The sequence below is a fragment of the Lampetra planeri genome, chromosome 19 (genome assembly GCF_965212315.1).
Source record: "Lampetra planeri chromosome 19, kcLamPlan1.2.h2, whole genome shotgun sequence".
Classification (NCBI taxonomy): domain Eukaryota; kingdom Metazoa; phylum Chordata; class Hyperoartia; order Petromyzontiformes; family Petromyzontidae; genus Lampetra; species Lampetra planeri.
Window position 1 is genome coordinate 10,945,675 of NC_136125.1, and position 18,696 is coordinate 10,964,370.

The 18,696-nt window shown below is 50.1% G+C and overlaps 1 protein-coding gene across 1 annotated transcript; it reads right to left on the minus strand.

Moving 5' to 3' along the window:
- Nucleotides 1-170: 170 nt before the first annotated feature.
- Nucleotides 171-12,874, minus strand: LOC144724110 (ras-like protein family member 11B). The gene is made up of 4 exons (XM_078602992.1): nt 12,129-12,874; nt 8,139-8,195; nt 7,138-7,214; nt 171-3,280 (listed from the first exon to the last, which is right to left on the minus strand). The coding sequence occupies exons 1-4, from the start codon at nt 12,289-12,291 to the stop codon at nt 2,735-2,737; spliced, it is 843 nt and encodes a 280-aa protein (XP_078459118.1). The 5' UTR covers nt 12,292-12,874; the 3' UTR covers nt 171-2,734.
- Between the last annotated feature and the right edge of the window lie 5,822 nt (nt 12,875-18,696).

Genomic DNA, 18,696 nt, shown 5'->3' on the forward strand with positions numbered 1-18,696 from the left:
CTCTTGTTTTGGCCATCAAGCTATGCATGTGGCCCACGCCACTCGTTTACTGACAGTGGATTGTACTTGGCAACGTTTAAAAAAAAAGGAGTATGGGTCTGTTATGAATCGCATTTCTGAACTTTTGGAGTCGAACGCGGGGGGAAGAAATTTGAATAAGGCAGCAGTAGTTTAAGTTAACAGCTGTTTTTATTAAACAGGCTCTCGCTCAGCAGACAAGGGCAGGCAACTTGGAGCATATGCAAGAATGGGGTGGAAAGAAAATCACATGCACACGCGTAGGCTAAGGTCCCCCGTACAAACTTAACAGACTGTAGGGGCAAGTGCTGTTAGCGAGCACCATAGAAGGCCGGCACGGCACTCGAGAGGGTGGGTTGCCGGGACCACGCCCGGCCGCCTTTATCACCACAGTGGCGATGTTTACACACCGCACCAGGGACTCATTTGAGGCCGAGTCGACCTAGGGGAGGCCCATAACCGGTTCAGATAATTGTCACCGGTGTTGGCCGTGAGCGGGAATCGAACTTGGGTGGCCGGGTTCATAGGGCGACGCGCCACCGCTCCCCACCCACGCACACACGCACACGCACGCACGCACCCGAACATACGCGCACCCACAATGAAAACTTTTTAAAAGGAAGCATTGGCGAGCGGCGCGCAAAAAAAACGTACAAAAGCATACACAGAGACCCTCGAGACAAACACAGGCCGATTCAGGAGCTCACAAAGTACACACGGAAAGAGCGATAGGTGATTTTGAGCGGGGGAAAAACGAAATACTGTACAAGGATTTCGTGTTGCTTTAGAACCATACCGTACAAAATCTATACAAAAACATGTGTTTTAAAAAAAAAACTCTCTCTCGAAATATTTTACAGAAGAATTATTAGAATATGCAACGAAACAAAAACGTGCTTGCTTTTTTTTTCCTTCAAAAATCCACAACGGATCGTCGTCTTGTTAAAAGAACACCCTCACTTGGGCCATGATTTATAAATAACACACTGTCTTTTAAAAAAAAAACATTTAGACAAGGAGTAGCAGAAGAGCACACACAATGCACAGAAACTTGCTTCAAGCATCCGTACCTCACAAAAGTGCAATGTGTATAGTTTATATTCAATAAAAAAACATTTTATTGGGTGTACACAACCAACCAATTATTTATCAATTTTCCCTCTCCCCCCTCCCATATTAAAATGGCCAAATTCAACTTTTTGCCTCCCGCCCCCACAGCCTCACAGGCATTTTAGATTACCTGCGGAAAGTCTGCTATATATATGCCAGATTCCTTGACGTTTCTATGATCGTTAAGGCAACCTTACCAGCTGACCAATACAAACTTGCTTGTGCGCGTGAAATAGAAACTGCGCACACGATGGGCAACACCAAGCCATTAGCAGAGTCCCCGCATTTGGTACGAGAGCTCTACAATCTACTTTTACTTCCTTAGCCTCCCTAAAAAGGCCGGGGGTTTTGTACCAATATTGCATAAGCTCATGCTATAGCGCACTGCTCTCCATAAAAGGGAGCAAAAAAGTCCGATTATTGTTTAGAACATGTGCTTGCACTTACTGCTCGAAGCTGTATGTAAACTAACCAAAAATAGCACGTGCTTGAAACGTAACACTGCACGACAAAATGTTTCCGAAACGAAATCAGGTCATCCGTGCGTCAATATTTTGTATCCATGAAAAGTTCACTATTTTGGCACTATTTTATTAAATTAAGTTACACGCACGCATTGCAATGAACGTAGGATCATATCCGTACGTAATTTCTCAAAATCTGGACGCTTTAAATTTCGATTTAAAGCTTTCGTGACTGCAGGAATTCATCTTCTTGGTTCTTTCGCTAAAGTCACGTAGAAGGGAAATAATAAAATAACAAAAATAAAACATAATAAAATGAAATTCTCACGACGTTTCGGAAAGACAGCGTCCGAATGTTCGGACGCTGTCTTCACCTGAGGACGGCTGCTTGCGTTGTGGCGAAACGTCGTGAGAATTGTATTTTATTCTGTAATATTTTTATTATTTTATTATTTCCCTTCTACGTGACTTTACCGAAAGAACCAAGAAGATGAGTCTGGACGCTGTTTGCCACCCACAATGAACTTTGCCAACAACTGAGATAATCGCAAAGGGAGTGAAATCCTAGAATGTTTGGCTAATGATCTTCCGATGGCCATGGGTTCTTTCTCCGATGCTGTAAACTCACCCTGCACGTGTGTGCACGCACTCAGCTTTTAAACTCGAAACACCAGTGTGTCGATGCTTCAGGTAAACCTACTAAAGAATGCCCTAGAAGCTTTCCCTAACATTGGCCTGTGCAACATTTAAACTGTCACGGTTTCCTCAATCGAGTGATTGCGTCTGATTCAAATCGCACGAGGAGACAGCCAATATAAGCATCGTAAAGGTCAGAGATGGAGTAATGGAAAGTTATTTTTTTTCGGGTTTTCATCAAAACTATATACACCAGTCCTATGTGTAACATCGGAACAAACTTTTCAACAAATCCAACCCAAAGGTTTGAACACCATAATGCCAAAAACTTCCTTATATGACAAGAAGTACAACGTCCTCTCTTCCTGCTCTCAGCACAAAGCCACGAACGTGACCTCTTCAGCGTAGCCGACGAGCAATCGTCCCAGCTTCGGAAATTCCTTTGTACAAAAAAGTGGCACTGGGCCGAGTCTCATCGCGTGCAGTCTCTCCTCGCACGGCCAACCTCAAAACGACGATCCCATCTTGCCTTTGGAGGTGAGCGCCTGCTTGAAGCGCCTTTTCAGGTCTTGCATGTTTGGCGACTTTGGCCGCGGGATGACGAGGCTGGCTTTCCTCTTCTCGCCGCCGGTGCCGCCGCCGCCGCCGTTACGGGCACCGTTCCCGGCCGCCTGCCCCTTGCACACCTCGCGGAAGAGTCCCAGGAAGGCCTCGGCGACGCCGTGGCAGCTGTCGGCGGCCGAGGCCTCTCGGTAGAACGCGCAGCCCAGCTCGTTGGCGAGGTGCCAGCCCTCCGACGCGTCCACCTGGCGGGCGTGCAGGAGGTCCGTCTTGTTGCCCACGACCGCCACGACGGGACCCTGCGGGAGGCCCGCGCCGGGCGAGGGGGCCACGGCGGCGGGCTGGCCCCGTGCGTGGCAGATGCACTCGTAGAGGCGGCGGATGTGGCGGAAGCTCTGGCGGTCCGTGACGGAGAAGGCCAGCACGAACGCGTCGGCCCAGAGGAAGGAGCGCGACACGACCTCGTGGCAGCAGAGCGTGTCGCCGATGACCTGCGCATTGGGGGTTGGGGGGCGGGGGGTGAACGCAGGGGCCACGTAAACACCGAGGTCTCGAGCTCCCCCTACCAGGCACAAACAGGAGAGCCGATGTGGTGGTGCGAACGTCCGTTAAGTTTAATGAGAGCCCAACGGATAACCCCCGCGTGTATTTCGTGTACTGTGTGCGGTGTTGCCGTGACTATACTAACGGGTGGATACCAATTAAAGGAAAAAGGAGCAGAGGAAAGCAGCAGAAGAGATGGAAGCAGCGAGACAACGTCTTAGAATTCGGAGGCCACTATTGGACACGAATAACATTGAGGAAAGGAAGGAATCGGAGGAAATGAGTGAGGCTTTTTCCCAGCCAGTGGGTAGACACAGGCTAGCAACAACAATGAAAAGAACGTGCAGTATCATCCTGCAGTGGTCAAGCTATCGGCAGTGCAGCCTGCACCCATGAGCCTGACAGCGGCTCCAGGTGCAGGACTACAAAGTGGGCCTACAAAGCTCGCACGGTTGGCTACGTAGGGTGCGAAACAGGTTCAACATTCCATAATAGAGATGTTTAGGGTTAGATTGCGTAAATTTAAATGCGTCGTTAAACCAGCCACCACCTGACAGCCAACAAGTAATGGTTTGTCACGTAAAACAGAACATGCCAATTAGTATAGCACACCAGTATGTTGGAGATTAAAACCACAACATGGATTACTCATTGGAAACCTTGCTGATTGGCTGTGTCGGGTGGTGGCGGGTTTAACGACACATTTATATTCACTCCATCTAACCCACAATCCTCTTATGGATAATATGGGTCGCGAAAGCCTTCGTGTTAAACTAACTACAACATACGTATGTACATTATACAGCGGCCCAACTGAATTCCTTGCACAAGGGCCCATGCTAACCACCATATGCTACTGCCATGCTGCCCATGATTTGCTCATTAGGGTATTGATATTTGTTTATCGTAGTTTTTGTGTTTGGAATAAACACCATCGCTATACATGGCAAACAAGCTGGGGCCCACCACATTTTAGCAAGTGAGACATTTAAACCACAGCAAAGGACAGCAGAGCGCACTTTCCAACCCTATCCATATAGGATTTTATAGGCAGTCGGCTGTTGTGCTTTGAACCCCTTTTTCTGCTGACAATAAAACAAATGCATATTTAATTAATTAAATTATTATTTTAATGATTATATTTGAGAATCGGCGTGTGGAAAATGGATGGGGGGGAGTGTGGGTGTGTAAATATCTGCAGCCTACCGCTAAAATGGATAGGGTTGGGAAGTCTGTCGTGGTCATCGTGAGTCTGAAAATTCCTCACCGCCACAATAAGTTTGCCGGTCGCCTTCGACTGGCAACGATTACAATATCTTTGCCGTAGTCACAACATCCTGCTTGCTAAGACGCGAGCACGCTGCTGCGCCCTCAGCTTGCTGCCACGAGCGTTTTTCCCCGGTGTGTATTTCTTCCACAAAAACACATCGATATTGGTTTATCGTAGTTTTATGATGGGAATAAACACCATAGACGCACAGACGTCAACAAGACGGGGGGGGGGTGCAATATATCCGGTACAATGAACGGCTGACTGACTGCCTCATCGTTCCAGAACATCGGCTTCGTCTATGCTTTACTGGACGTATTTTTTGTTATATATATGAGCGTTGCAGGACATACGGTAATGTTACGACCTGAATATGTACAGCTGGTGCATTGAGCCATCGTCACTGCGTTATACGAGCACCGTACGATGTTCGCACGGTTTCGACGTCACCGAACCAAAAAAAAAGCAGGCACTGCCTACGAAATCCCCTCCCGCCCCCCCCACCATTTTCCTACCACATTTGGCGAGCGGCAGGCTCCCACTGCGTCCTTGCCGTTGCGTAAGAAGCTAGGCCCCGACATTTATCAACGTCGCTACATCCCATCGCATTTACCTTCGGAGCCGCAACCCAGATCTGTGCACAATGCGCGCCATTCACGCGCTGCGACCGGGGCCACGGCGGTTAAAATCTGGTTGACCGTGTCGTGTGCCCAGCTCTGAGCAACTCTATTGGAACCCCGCTGTGGGCCCTTGTCACCCGGTGTCCATTTACTCGTTCAGTAACAGTGAGCAAGCCTGCGGACAAATCGTCCGGAACGCCGCCCCATCTCGTCCAATTTCAGAAGCTGAGCAGCGTGGGTTGCGGCTGGCGATTTTACTTGGATGGGTGACAGCCGTGGACACACACGTTGCAATTGAGCTGCAGCGCTGTGAATTGGGCAGCATAGGGCGGTGCAACAAAAAAAACTGTTGTACTGTATGTCTATGTTCCCGTGTCTATGCTACCCCCACCTCCGCTAACCCGCGCTGTGCGATATGTTGAAGCATGGTCGGATGATCCCCATAGCCGGCATGGTGCGGAGAGAACCTAATCCAAAAGTGGATTGACAAAAGGGCTAAACAAGAGTGGCTGGTATTATAAGAGAGAAGTGTTGTTGAGGTCACAATGCCACATCTTAATGAAGCACTTCATAAACATTGTGTCTGTTATTAAATGAATGCCTGCCTCTATGCCTGTGCTCACTCCTTTGATTCGCGCCAACAAAAACACCTCCCGATGTTTTGCTGGTTTTCAAATTAATTTGCATGCAAAATTAATTTCCTTTTTGGGTGTCAGAAGAGTACTAGGCCTGCCAATGAAAAAAATTGTGGTTTCAAATCATAACCTACTGAAATACTGCTGCCTGTCACAGGAACGTGGAGTTTTCAGAATGGAATAGAAGGGGGCAGTGTCCAAGTTTCATTTCCACGTTTGGGCACGGGGCACATGTTTACTTTTTTCTTCTTACAGAAACTGCTGAGCACGATATAAAATGTACTTTACAGGAAGGTGTGTATGGCTTGGATGGCAGCCCTATAAATATGCTGGCCCAGTGTGCGATGTTCTGTAAAAGCGGGGGTTGGGCTGGGGGGGGGGGCCTCACCGGCCCGAGGTTGTGCACAGCTAAAGTATTGTCCAACCCAACAACGCGCTTTGTTTCAGTTGCAAGTTAAGCCGCCGCTGCATTGCGGCGTTGGCCGCGGTCAAACAGAGCCCTTCTTTGTTTCCGACGCAGCAGCCGGTCCCGTCTGTCCACGGCCAGGTGTGCGGGACTTTCTGCCGGAGGTTAAAGTCAGAATTTGCAATCTGCGCATAAATAAATGGGCTCTCTGTAAGAGGCCATTAACGCTTGCCAATCGTATCAACTTAGCGGGGGGGGGGGGGGGGGGAAATGTCCTAAATTGCTGCCCATAACAAACTTTTCAAACGGGACCTACTGCTCAGATTTCCGCGGTCGTGCTACGCGGATCTCTCCGCGTGTCGGTTGGGGGTCACGTGCCACGTGACGGTTGGGGGTCACGTGCCGCGTGTCGGTTGGGGGTCACGTGCCGCGTATCGGTTGGGGGTCACGTGCCGCGTGACGGTCTGCGGGACGCCCGACGTTTTTTGCCCCGACCTCGATTCGGTTCGCAAAGAAGCTGTCGCGCCGGGGAGCGTCTTTGAGGACAAGATTTGGGAGCGAACCGTCGGACGTCGCGCCGAAACATCACGCAGTACCAACGCTGAAATACGTCGGAGAGTTGTTTTTCCTTTTTAAAGGGGTCAGCAACCTGCGGACCCGGAATCGCGTGCACCTCTTTAAGGACTGCTTCGTGACCATCATCTATTCATGACCACCATCTCGTATTCACCAAGGGCATCGCGGCTCTTGAAATATTGATTTTTTTTTTTTACCAAATTCGACAAAAAAATGTCTCTTATTGTTATTGTGGTCGCCGCCCCTTGCTATATACGATGACACTGAAATTGTCCGGGATGCGTGTTCGTGTCCGTACCTGGACTCCAGGTGTGTCCTGCATCTGCAGCAGAAGCTGCTCTCCGTCCACCTGTACGTGCCTTGTGTAAAGGTTACCTTTGGGAGTGAACGACAAAAGCGGCCGATGAGCATCTCTGTACATGTGTCAATCGCCACACAGCCAGACATTTATCTCAAAATGTATTCAGTAACGGAGTAAAATGTATCAACAGGTTCTGGAAGACGTCGTTAAACATGCATCGATCCATTGTGAAATGAAAATAAAGTGAGAGTTTGCGTTTAGCCGTTGCGACGCTTTATTGTGACTTGTTGTACGTGTTGTATCTTGAATACTGGTTTTTGAATTGTGAATGTGTACAAGAGCACATGTGTTATTCCGTAGCTTTGTGACCTGGGTCTCCCTTGAAATTTGAACTTTTGTTCTCGGTGAGCTCTAACCTGGTTAAATAAAGATTTGATGATCATGCCGTGGATAGAGTGTGACTAATGATGATGAATTCTTGCACATTAATCTCTGCTGTCAGGCCCAGCATGTAAAAAAGTGTCTTTAAACAGTCGTACGCTATCACCAAGCCACGATACCGACTCTGCGACGAGAATGACAAGAATGCTGTGGTAAGCATCATGGGGGTAAGTCGACAAACTCTCCGACTCTTGCAGCCGCGAAGGTAAAGGCCAGGCCTGAGGAGCCTGCATCAGTTGGTCAGGTCCTCCCATGTCCATTCTGTCACTGTCTAGCCCAACGATGTTGTCACCATTGGGCTATCGACTTCATAGGTGCTCGCTAACAGCACTTGCCCCTACAGTCTGTTAAGGCCATACGGGGGATCTTTGTCTTTGAAGGCCATTGACGATCGGGCTGAGACCACCAACTCGCCTGTTGAATCACAGGCGTGCGGATCACCGCAATGCTGTGACGTGTCACGTCACGTGACGGTTGTCTCAGGTCAAGTGCCCCCGGTGCATTTCTCCGCGAACTTTTAGCGTCAGGGTGGCGCGGCTTTGCGTTCTCAAACTCACCGGTGTTGGCTTCATAGTCCCCGATGAAACGCTTGGTCAGGAACCTCACCACCAACGCTGCGGGAGAGACAACACAAGCGAGGGGCACACGTCAGGAGGGCGCCGGACGTGCATCGCAAGCGCCTGCACAGAGTCGGAGCTCGATCCAAGCACAGCCGCTCGCAAGCTGCGCCTACCGCCGCGTCCTCCGTGTTCATCTCCCCCCTCTGACTTGTGCCCTGACTTGCGTCGGCGATCCGGCGCACGAACTTTGCGTGCGTCTCAGATCGGATTAAACCATCATCATCATCTTCTTGGTTTTTTCGGTAAAGTCACGTAGAAGGGAAGTAATAAAATAATAAAAATAAACATATTATTTTATTACTTCCCTTCTACGTGACTTTACCGAAAAAACCAAGATGAATTCCTGCAGTCACGAAAGCTTTAAATCGAAATAAAACATCATCATCATCGTCGTTATTATCGTTATCGCCGCGTTGTAGATAAATCGATAAAACACGCAGACTTCTTTTTCTGCTTCTTTTGCTCGCACTGCTCGACTTTTGACATTCGCCTCCCATCGTCTCTCTCCGTGTTCCTTCCCCGCGCCCACTCTGCCACGGGGAGAGTTGCAAGTCGGCATGACCTTGCTCAATTCGAAGACGCTTATTCACCGCTCATCTCATGCACTCCTCGGTAGTGCTGTTTGTTACTGGCTGCCGAAGCATTATGGGTCATTTGGGCACTGTGATCAGCAACTGTTATAAGAAAAATAAAAGTTGCCGATTACTAAAATGTAAGTGTGCTTGTATCAGAATTTGTATCGGAATTTGCTTATTGACGTTGCTATCAGAGCTGTGGTTACATCGGTATTGTCATGTAGAGTGGAAGGAACTTGCGTTTGCTCACTTCGTGTCAGATGTATAGATAACCGGATTCCTCCAGTGTAGATACATATCCTGATTCTAACATAGCCATGAAAGTAGTGAATCATTTTTTTAAGGTCTAAAAACCTCTGTGTCTCCAACCACACTCAATACACGTTAAATAGTCTAACACCACTCTCCCAATCTATAAGATGCGGGAGCCATCGCTTTCACAATCGGCTGTTGAGTATGCATGCATGCATGCACGTGGGTTGAACTTCTTTCGCACCGTACGTAGCCAACCGTGCTAATTCGAGAAGCGAGAATCAAGTAAGAGATGGTTCTTTAGAAATCCGTGGGCGTATCTCTACGTGGATCACCCTGTATTAGTATTATTATGCATGAGTATAATAATAGGATTTTTCCCCTTTTTTCTGGCAACAAAACTGAAACCTTTTTACAAGGATTCATGTCTGCATTACCCACAATACTTGCAGTCGAAATGCAAACAAAAACACACTGATAATATATGCATTGTCCTTGAAACTGATTGGTCCACACCAATTTCGACTGCAAGTATTGTGGTTAATCCTTGTAAAAAGGTTTCAATTTTGTTTGCCAGAAAAAAGGGGTAAAACCCAATTATTATATTTTGGTACTGGCAAAGGAGGTCTAATGATGTATTCATGAGTAGTTGGGTGTGTGGGAAGACGTTTGGAAGGTGTGTGGGTCGGGCTGTGTGGGCGAGTGGTGGTGGGGGGGGATAAGCAGCTGTGATGGAACAAGAACTATGTAGAGTCAAGGGGGCCCATGAAGATAATTGAAGGAGGCGGTGAGTGGGAGGAGGCATGGCATATGGTTTGTATACCCTGTCAAAATTATGGAGGGGGGGGGGGACAACTGCTCTAGTTGGTGGGATACATGCCATGAGAGACCCTAAAGATCGCAAAATGATGGAAAGCATCAACCCTCCGTGATGAAAACGACTCTAAAGACACAACCGCTCCATGTGACTGAATCGCTCGGAACGCCGCCACGGCCACGACACACGTCAGAAGCGAAGCTAAGCCGGGCTGGGCCTGGGAAGCGCTCGTACAGGCGACCGCCGCCGTGTATGCAACAGACGTGATGGGCTGCGGGGCTACTTTTGGCAGCAAAAGGCGAGTGCAGAAAAATAAATGTCCGTACGGTACTATGCTCCCCATCCACACGTCTGTGCTGTCTGCCCTTCACCTGTGAAATATCCCTCACGACCGGCATGATGCGAGGAGGCCCTAATCCAGCAGTGGATTCAACAAAAAGGGCTGTAAATGTGCACACCTGCATCCCCTCGCCCCCCACACAGACGCAGGTGATTTGTGCGTTCACGTTTTTTTTAACAACGTTTATTACCGTGCGCTGGCGTTCAAGATGACCTCAGGTCTCTCAAATCGCATTCTCTCGAGAGGCTGACCTGGTCAGGCAGCTCAAGCTCAGGTCAATGTCACGTGACCAAAGTTAGATACATTAAAGAAGAGGAGGGGAAAAAAATTGAAACTTATTTAAATTGCCTATCACAAAATCGCTCCGAATGCGCACGATACCGTCAGATGCTGGAATCTAAGCTCGGTTAGGCCTCGTCAGTGCTGGTATAGGTGACTAACAGGGCTTGCCAGGTGTGGTAGGCGTGAGGCTACGAGGTGTGACCAGCATAGGGCAGTGCGTGAGTTTTCTCTGGGGCCCTCCCATAGGAAGTTCAAGTTTATTTTGTCTAACCGGGTGAGAACTCCAGAGACCAGGATGAGACTCATTTCCATGAGTGACCCTGGGGCATTAGTCTGCCATTTGGGGAGCAACGTCGCTGCACTGCGTATCATCCCAATTGAGTAATTTACGGGGAAATTTTAGAATTTTGACAAAATAGGACGCTGACGCCGTCAGAACAATGGCCTGCTCTTGTGAATGGCGTCAAGGGATGGTTAACACCCACCGTGAAGCAGGCGGTGCGTCGTGTTCTTATTATTATGGCCATTACACAGGCGCAGTAATAACCAGGGCGGCCGCTGGATTTGAACCGCGAACCTCTGCAACGACGCGCGGCGACCGCGCTCCAGCTAGGCCGCGTCACTGACCCCCAAAGCCAAACCACTCATTCGCGAAAGCGCTAAATCATTCCAAAGTCGGTTAAAATATCGACTCAAACGGTGTTAAAATCGCTACAGCTTTCCTTCGTAGAACAACTGCTGTACCACGACTGTCTGTCACGAAGCTGTGCAGTCAACAATTCAAACAATGCTGCCCATTGTGTGGCACGCTACACCGGCGGCACACCGGTAAGCGTGCTCATGCAGCCGATTTATAAACCAGAGGACAACGCCGTACACAGAGGACTGGGGTACAGGCGGAAATGTGAAAAAGGGTCTGGTTTGTGAATATCCATAGAGAATAGAACGGCGACCTATCGCGGTGCGCAAATAGCTGCACTTGGTGCAGGCGGCGAGTTAACCACACGGCAGATTTGTGGCGGTCGGCGATGGGACGCAGTGCCGTGAGTGTGCCGGTCGCGTCCAACTCTGAACCCGTCCCGAACACCCGTGCGGTACGCGACCTTGCGACTCTCACCCTCTCACTCACTAGGACACTCACCCACTCACTCTCTCACCCCCTCACCCTCTCACTCTCTCACTCTCTCACCCACTAGGACACTCACCCACTCACTCTCTCACCCTCTCACTCTCTCACTCTCTCACTCACTAGGACACTCACCCACTCACTCTCTCACCCTATCACACTCTCACCCTCTCACTCTCTCACTCTCTCACCCACTAGGACACTCAGTCACTCACTCCCTCACCCACTAGGACACTCACCCACTCACTCTCTCACCCCCTCACTCTCTCACTCTCTCACACACTCGGACACTCACCCACTAGGACTGTCACGCACTAAGACTCTTACCCATTAGGACTCTCACCCTCTCACTCTCTCACCCCCTCACTCTCTCACTCTGTCACCCACTAGGACACTCACCCATTTACTCTCTCACCCTCTTACACTCTCACCCACTCACTCTCTCACTCTCTCACCCACTCACTCTCTCACTCTCTCACTCTCTCACCCTCTCACCCACTCACCCTCTCACCCTCTCACCCACTCAGACTCTCACCGGTCTTGCCGACTCCCCCGGCTCCCAGCACCGCGATGCGCACGTCCCGCGCCGCCCCCCCGGGCGTCTCGGGGCTCGCAGGGCCCCCCTGGTGCTCCGCGATGGGAGCGAGGTACGAGTTGGCTCCGCTGCCTGGGCCAGACATAGCCGCGACGAGCCGCATGGCCCGGGGACCTGCCCTGCCCCCTCCTCTCTTGCTCCCTTGCCTTGCCCTGCCCCTTGGCTTGCCCCCTGTCCCGCCTTGACCTCCCCCTCCTGCCGCCGCTCGCCTCCAAACCGCGACCGCCCGCGGCGCCTCCGAGCGCCCCAAGGTTGTCTTGTCGTGAGAGAATTCCTCAACTTCTGTCCAAAGTTCCACTTCGTTTTATCGTAGTGCCCGTGACACCGCCAAAACCGCAAGCGCCACGACTCTTCACTCCTTCCCACGGTGGTGCATTCGGCGCCACTGTCCACGGACTTCTTTCCGCCTTGAAGACGAAGAACAGAAACGCATAACAAAAAACAGGTGTCTCGTCTTTCTTTTTTAACGCAGCGCTTCTTTGCCTAAATTAAAACGCGCCGGACGAGCGATGAATTCGCGGCTCTCGCTGTTGCGAAGCTTTAAGAAGAAGAAGAAACGACTTTATATGGCCGGGGATCGATGATGACGACGGCGGCGCTAGATATGAATTGGCGACGTTTCGCCTTCTTGTTGCTGAGCTAACTTTCACGAGTAAGTCCGGCACAGCCACCACCCCCAGCTCCGATTGTTGTGAAATGTGAGGCGACGGGAAATGCGTGGAGCTGCCTTTAAGAGGCTCGGCACACGGGGCACGCCTCTCCCCCTGTCTCTCCCCAGCCAATGGCTTCTGCAACCCTCTCCTCCCCCACCCACGAGTCACGAATCCAGTTCCCCTTTGCTTGCAAGCCACGCCAATTTACGGTGCTTAGAGTGAGCTGGAAGCGCAAAGCGCATTTGTGTACGCGAAGCAATCTTAAATATGGTTTGTTTGGAGGGAGGATGGTTTGAGGAAATTCGGTTCAAACTAGTTGAGGATTTCAACATTTTTAGTCTTGAGCTGTATCATCTGCAGAATCGTCGCGTAATTGTAACTGACAAGTATGACACGTGTTTGTGTTTTGCCGAATGCACAGCGCACATTTCATGTATGCATGCATAGTCACGTCTGTTATTGACCCAAGAAAGCCTCTCCGAGTTTCCAGATGCTATGGGGGGGTGGGTGGGTGGAGGGATAGTGTGTCCTGGGATGTTTAGCCAATGCCATTAATTTTGTTCGTGTCATTGTTTGTCTTAAACGTGGGAGGAGGAGACCGACGTAGCCAGAGAAACCCCCACTCGTGCACGGGGTACTCTCAGCACGGCCATGTCATGGCCAATCTGGCAGTCGCACACCTACAACATCGGGCAAGCCCTGGTGGCAATCATCCATGTTAGCAATAACCAGGCAGGCTCAAAAGCTGCTTTGCTTCTGTAGTATGATGAGGATCGAGTTAAGTTTTGGGTCACGGAGTGGGAAGAAAAGCGGAGTGGGTTACTCGGAGAAAATTCGACATTCGTACGGAAGGGGGAAACACTCAAAGCTCCGAATAGATGGATTCAGTAATTCGTATATGGAGTGCCATCTGGTTGAATAGTTAAGTCGTCTCTTAAAACTATGGTAGTATCCGCATTATAAGACGCACCTTTTTCCTTATATATGAAAGCTACATTTGGTGTGTGGTGGGTCATAAATTCGTGACACCAGGGCACACATTTGTGAATGCGTCTTGCTTTTCAGGGGACAAGTCTTATGATGCCGAGAAAAGGAAGCGTTGCATTTTGGGTATGGTTTTTAAGGGGTGCCGCGGTGGCTAGAAGATGTTAACTCCCTCGCCTGGTATACAGGAGGTTGTGGGTTCGATCCCGACCTTACCGCCTGTATATTTGGAGTTTGCGTGTCTCTTTCTCTCTCCATGGTCGCGTCGACTTCGTATACGTGTCATCCTGTGTTTCCCTTCACATTTAGCATTAACGGGCACCGAAGTGTATTTGGCTGCGATACATTTCCGCGTGATGATCCACTTTGTTACACTGCCATTTGTGATAGCCAGGTCGCTTATGTAGCTGTTAACAAACAAAACCCGACGTAGTGTTCGGTGTCAGTTTAGAATGGCAGCCAGAGGAGGGTGCAAGCACAATAGGACGTCCACCGTGGAGATGGAGTTACCGGATCAGCCCGCGTCCAGGCGAATTGTGGCGATGCACGGCTTTGATGATGTGGGGGCGGTGGGGGCGAGCGAGCGAGCGAGCGTGAAAAGGGACTGAAAAAAAAGCGACGTCGCTCAGCGGGCCTTACTTACGCGGTGAAATAAAACAAAAATTGTTCCCGAGTTTAGTTTACGGTCACAGTAATGGGGGGAATGGTTCGGGGCGGGTGGAGGAAAAGTGAAACGCTCAGACTCCGGAGGACTGAGATAGGCTCGGCGTTTTTGTCGTCGTCGTTGTTGTATTTATTCAAAGGGAACATTTTCGCACGCGGCGCTGGGAGGCCAAGGCAGCTGACTCACGCGAGTCGCTCGCAAGGAAGTTTGCGTAAATAACGCCGCGCGAACCCCCCTACACAGCGCAGGATGTTTTCTGACACACGTTCGCTGTGTAAAAAATTACACGGCACTAAGATATACGCAAATACACACTCGCATTTGTGGGGAGCGGTAGTGGAGCGGTTAGCGTGCTGCACTTACGATTCCTGATCATGCCCAACACCCGGTGACGATTATCTGAACCGGCCCTGGGCCTCCCCTAGGTCGACTCGGCCTCAAATGAGTACCTGGTGCGGTGTGTAAACATCGCCGCTGGGGAGACAAAGGCGGTCGGGCGTGGCCACCCCTCGTGTACCATTCCGGCCTTCATAGGTGCTGCTCGCTAACGGCACTTGTCTCAAAAGTCTGTTAAGGCTCCACGGGGGATCTTTGTCTTCGTCTACATCGCATTAGTTCCGTTATTTAAATCGGGTCAGAGCCCACTCGACTGGCAAAAATCTGGGTTCGAATCCAGACTGTTCTACACTTGTTTGTGCTAGTTTTATCTACCCCTGAAAGATGATGATGATCATGATCATGATGATGGTAATGATGACATGATAATGACGACAATCGGTCAAACAAGAATGGCATTTGAACTTTATTCAACAAACAGGATGTACGAATCGTGCAGCAGTAATACATAGGGGGAGCGGTGGCGCAGTGGTTAGCGCACTGTGCTATGAACCCGACGACGGCTAACATCAGTGGCGAGTGACCTAGCCCTGCCCCACCGCACCCCCATCCCCCCGGCGATGGTTCGCGACGTCGCCTTCCATAGAAGAAGAAGAAGAAGGAGCCCTGAACAGAAAGGCGTCACCTGTTTGCGAGTTCTTCCTTCAAGTCCGTCTGATTGACGGACGCGTTGAGCACGTTGCCGTTGATCGATCGGGCTTCTTGTTGTTGTTGCCAGTGTGCCAACACTGCATCGGCAAATAATCCGCGTCGCGTTCGATTTGCCGGCTCCTGACTCGGCAGTGGGCCTACTGCAGCGTGGGGCGACTGGGCCCTGAATGGATCCGTCGTCAGCGCGATCGGCATCTGTTGCCACCTGGTTGATGAGAGAAGAACGTGGCCTCAACAACAAGAAAATCTAGATTTGAGGTTTTCGTGACTGCAAGTATCCATACTCTTTGGTTCTTTCGGTAAAGTCACGTAGGTAAAAAACATAAATTGAATCACGACGTTTCGGAAGCAACACAAGCCTCCGTCATCAGGTCGGACAGGCACAGCACGAAAATTACAACAACAAAAACCCACAATACCCTCGGCGTCTGCTACCCGCCGCTTCTCGCTCGTAGATTTTTATTTGTATTTTGTTGTATTTGGCCGACCGACAATCACGGTCACGAAGGAAATGAGAGGAGTTGGGAATTCGGAGATGACCTCTCACACTTCTCCCGGCGCGACGATGACCTTTGACAGCTCCGGTCAAGTGTGCGGAAGAGTATACAGAGTACAGAACATCACCGCTTCCCTTTAATAGCTGAGAGTGTTTTTTTTTTTTAACAGTGAGTAACGAGTGAATTTGTCACGTAAGAAAATTAAATATCCTTTTAAAAAATTGCAAACACAGTATTCTACCCACATCACTGACATCTCGCATGAGGACATTTGACGTCACAGCAGCAGCAGCAGCCACGAGACAATCCGCTTCTGGACGAAGGCCCTCCCTGAAACGTCGTCTCGCGTTCATTCACCTCGTGCCTGCACGCAACGTCGCTTCGTCTCCACAGTGGCCGTACTCGAGACGATGGGACATCATCCCACGTGGCGCCATCGTCACACCTGGCGGCGTGTCCTGCCAAAGCACACCAACTCACTTGTACCCACAACTCACTTTCACCTACAACTCTCTTTCACCCACAACTCACTTTCACCCACAACTCACTTTCACCCACAACTCACTTTCACATAAAACTCACTTTCACCCGCAACTCATTTTCACCTGCAACTAACTTTCACCCACAGCTCACTTTCACCTACAACTCACTTTCACCCACAACTCACTTTCACCAACAACAACTCACTTTCACCCACAACTCACTTTCACCTACAACTCACTTTCACCCACAACTCATTTTCACCAACAACTCACTTTCACCTGCAACTAACTTTCACCCACAACTCACTTTCACCTACAACTCACTTTCACCCACAACTCACTTTCACCCACAACTCACTTTCACATACAACTCACTTTCACCCACAACTCACTTTCACCCACAACTCACTTTCACCGACAACTCACTTTCACCTGCAACTCACTTTCACCTACAACTCACTTTCACCCACAACTCACTTTCACCGACAACTCACTTTCACCTACAACCCACTTGTACCTGCAACTCACTTTTCAGTGGCTGCAATGGGAGAGTGATTCCCAGTAAAGAAGATGTGTGTGTTCATGTGGTCCCCCCCCATGAACTTGTTGCGATGTCGATGACAGTTTCTAATTAAATACCAGTTAAAATAACGCTTGCTACGTTTGTCATGTCACTCGCTTATTTCCATTGCCCTTGCGAGGTTCTTCTTGTTGTTGTTGCTGCGTTATTCATGCAGTTGCCAAACGACTTCATTTCTTCTCATCCTCCTTGGCTTCAAACTGTTTCTCCGAAGAGGGCCCGATCGTTTTTTCGTGTTCTATTAAAGCATTCCATTCATCGTGACGTCAAATCGTATTAAGGTGAATTGGTGACCTAGGCGCGCTGGCATGTCACGCGCGTGCGTGCTTGCCGTGACCCCCACCCACCCTGTCCGCTCTCTGCACGGTGCCGTTGTGGGGGAGTGGTGGCGCAGCGGTTAGCGTCACGCCGCGCGTCCGAACCCGGTGACCCGAGTTCGATTCCCGCCCACGGCCAACACCGGGCGACGATTGTCTGAATCGGTCCTGGGTCGGCCTCTCCTAGGTCGACTCAGCCTCAAATGAGTACCTGATTGCGGTGTGTAAACATCGCCACTGGGGAGACAAAGGCGGCCGGGGGTGGTTCTGGTCACCCACCTCCTGCGCCGTGCTGGCCTTCATAGGCGCTCGCTAACAGCACTTGCCCCAGCAGACTCTTAAGGCTACACGGGGGATCTTCGTTCTATCTTTTTCACGGTGGCGTGGTTGTTCACGCATCCTGCCACTGTCCCTGTGACCTGGGTTCAAGTCCTCGCCCATAGTCCATGCTGACCCATGGACCGGTGCATGACTTTGGTATGGGTAGGACTTCATTTCAGCCGCGTCTGTATGACTACCCAAACAATATTTCCACACCCGGCACACAACATCCAGTATACATATTGCTGTGCGTGGCTATGGCTCCTTGTTACGTACCTGCTCCAGCCTACCAATGACCCAGACGTTTTTTTAGTGAGAAGTGAAGCCCTGGGCATGGGCCTCCTTCTCTAGGTTTACGTGGCATATTAGAGAGACAAATAAATACTAACTTTATGGTCTAACCACATTTGGAGTTATGATCTGGTCTGGTCATCATCATGAACTTAATTGCGCAAGACATAAGACATCGGTTATTGCATCACAGGATCGTGTGAGGTGGCCATGCCATATATTTGTCAAACTTCTTTCCCACCGTACGTAGCCAACCGTGGTCATCGGAGGTGCGGGGGAAGATTTACAAGTGCATATCTCCTGTGGCTTTCTAATATCGGAAGGAATAGTGTTCTAGACGGCCGCCAAAGGGCATCTGAAAGCACACAATGCAGGGGCCGTCTTTGTTTGTTGGCCAGCCAAAAGCCGCTGTGAGGATGACGAGAGTTCGCGTGATGATGGTTTATGCTCCTTGAGATCAGCAAGGTGTTGGCTGGTTCATTTGTGGTAAGCTTACTTGCGTGTGACGAGTCTAACGAGGGCATGGAGAGTCCATCACCAAGATGATGATGATGACGAGGAAAACATCACGTCGCATTTAAAATAGAGACCTGGATCAAGCAAACGACAGTAACACTGTGAAACTCAAGCCTCGCACACGACGCTTAAGGTAGCACGGCCAAGAGAGAGAGA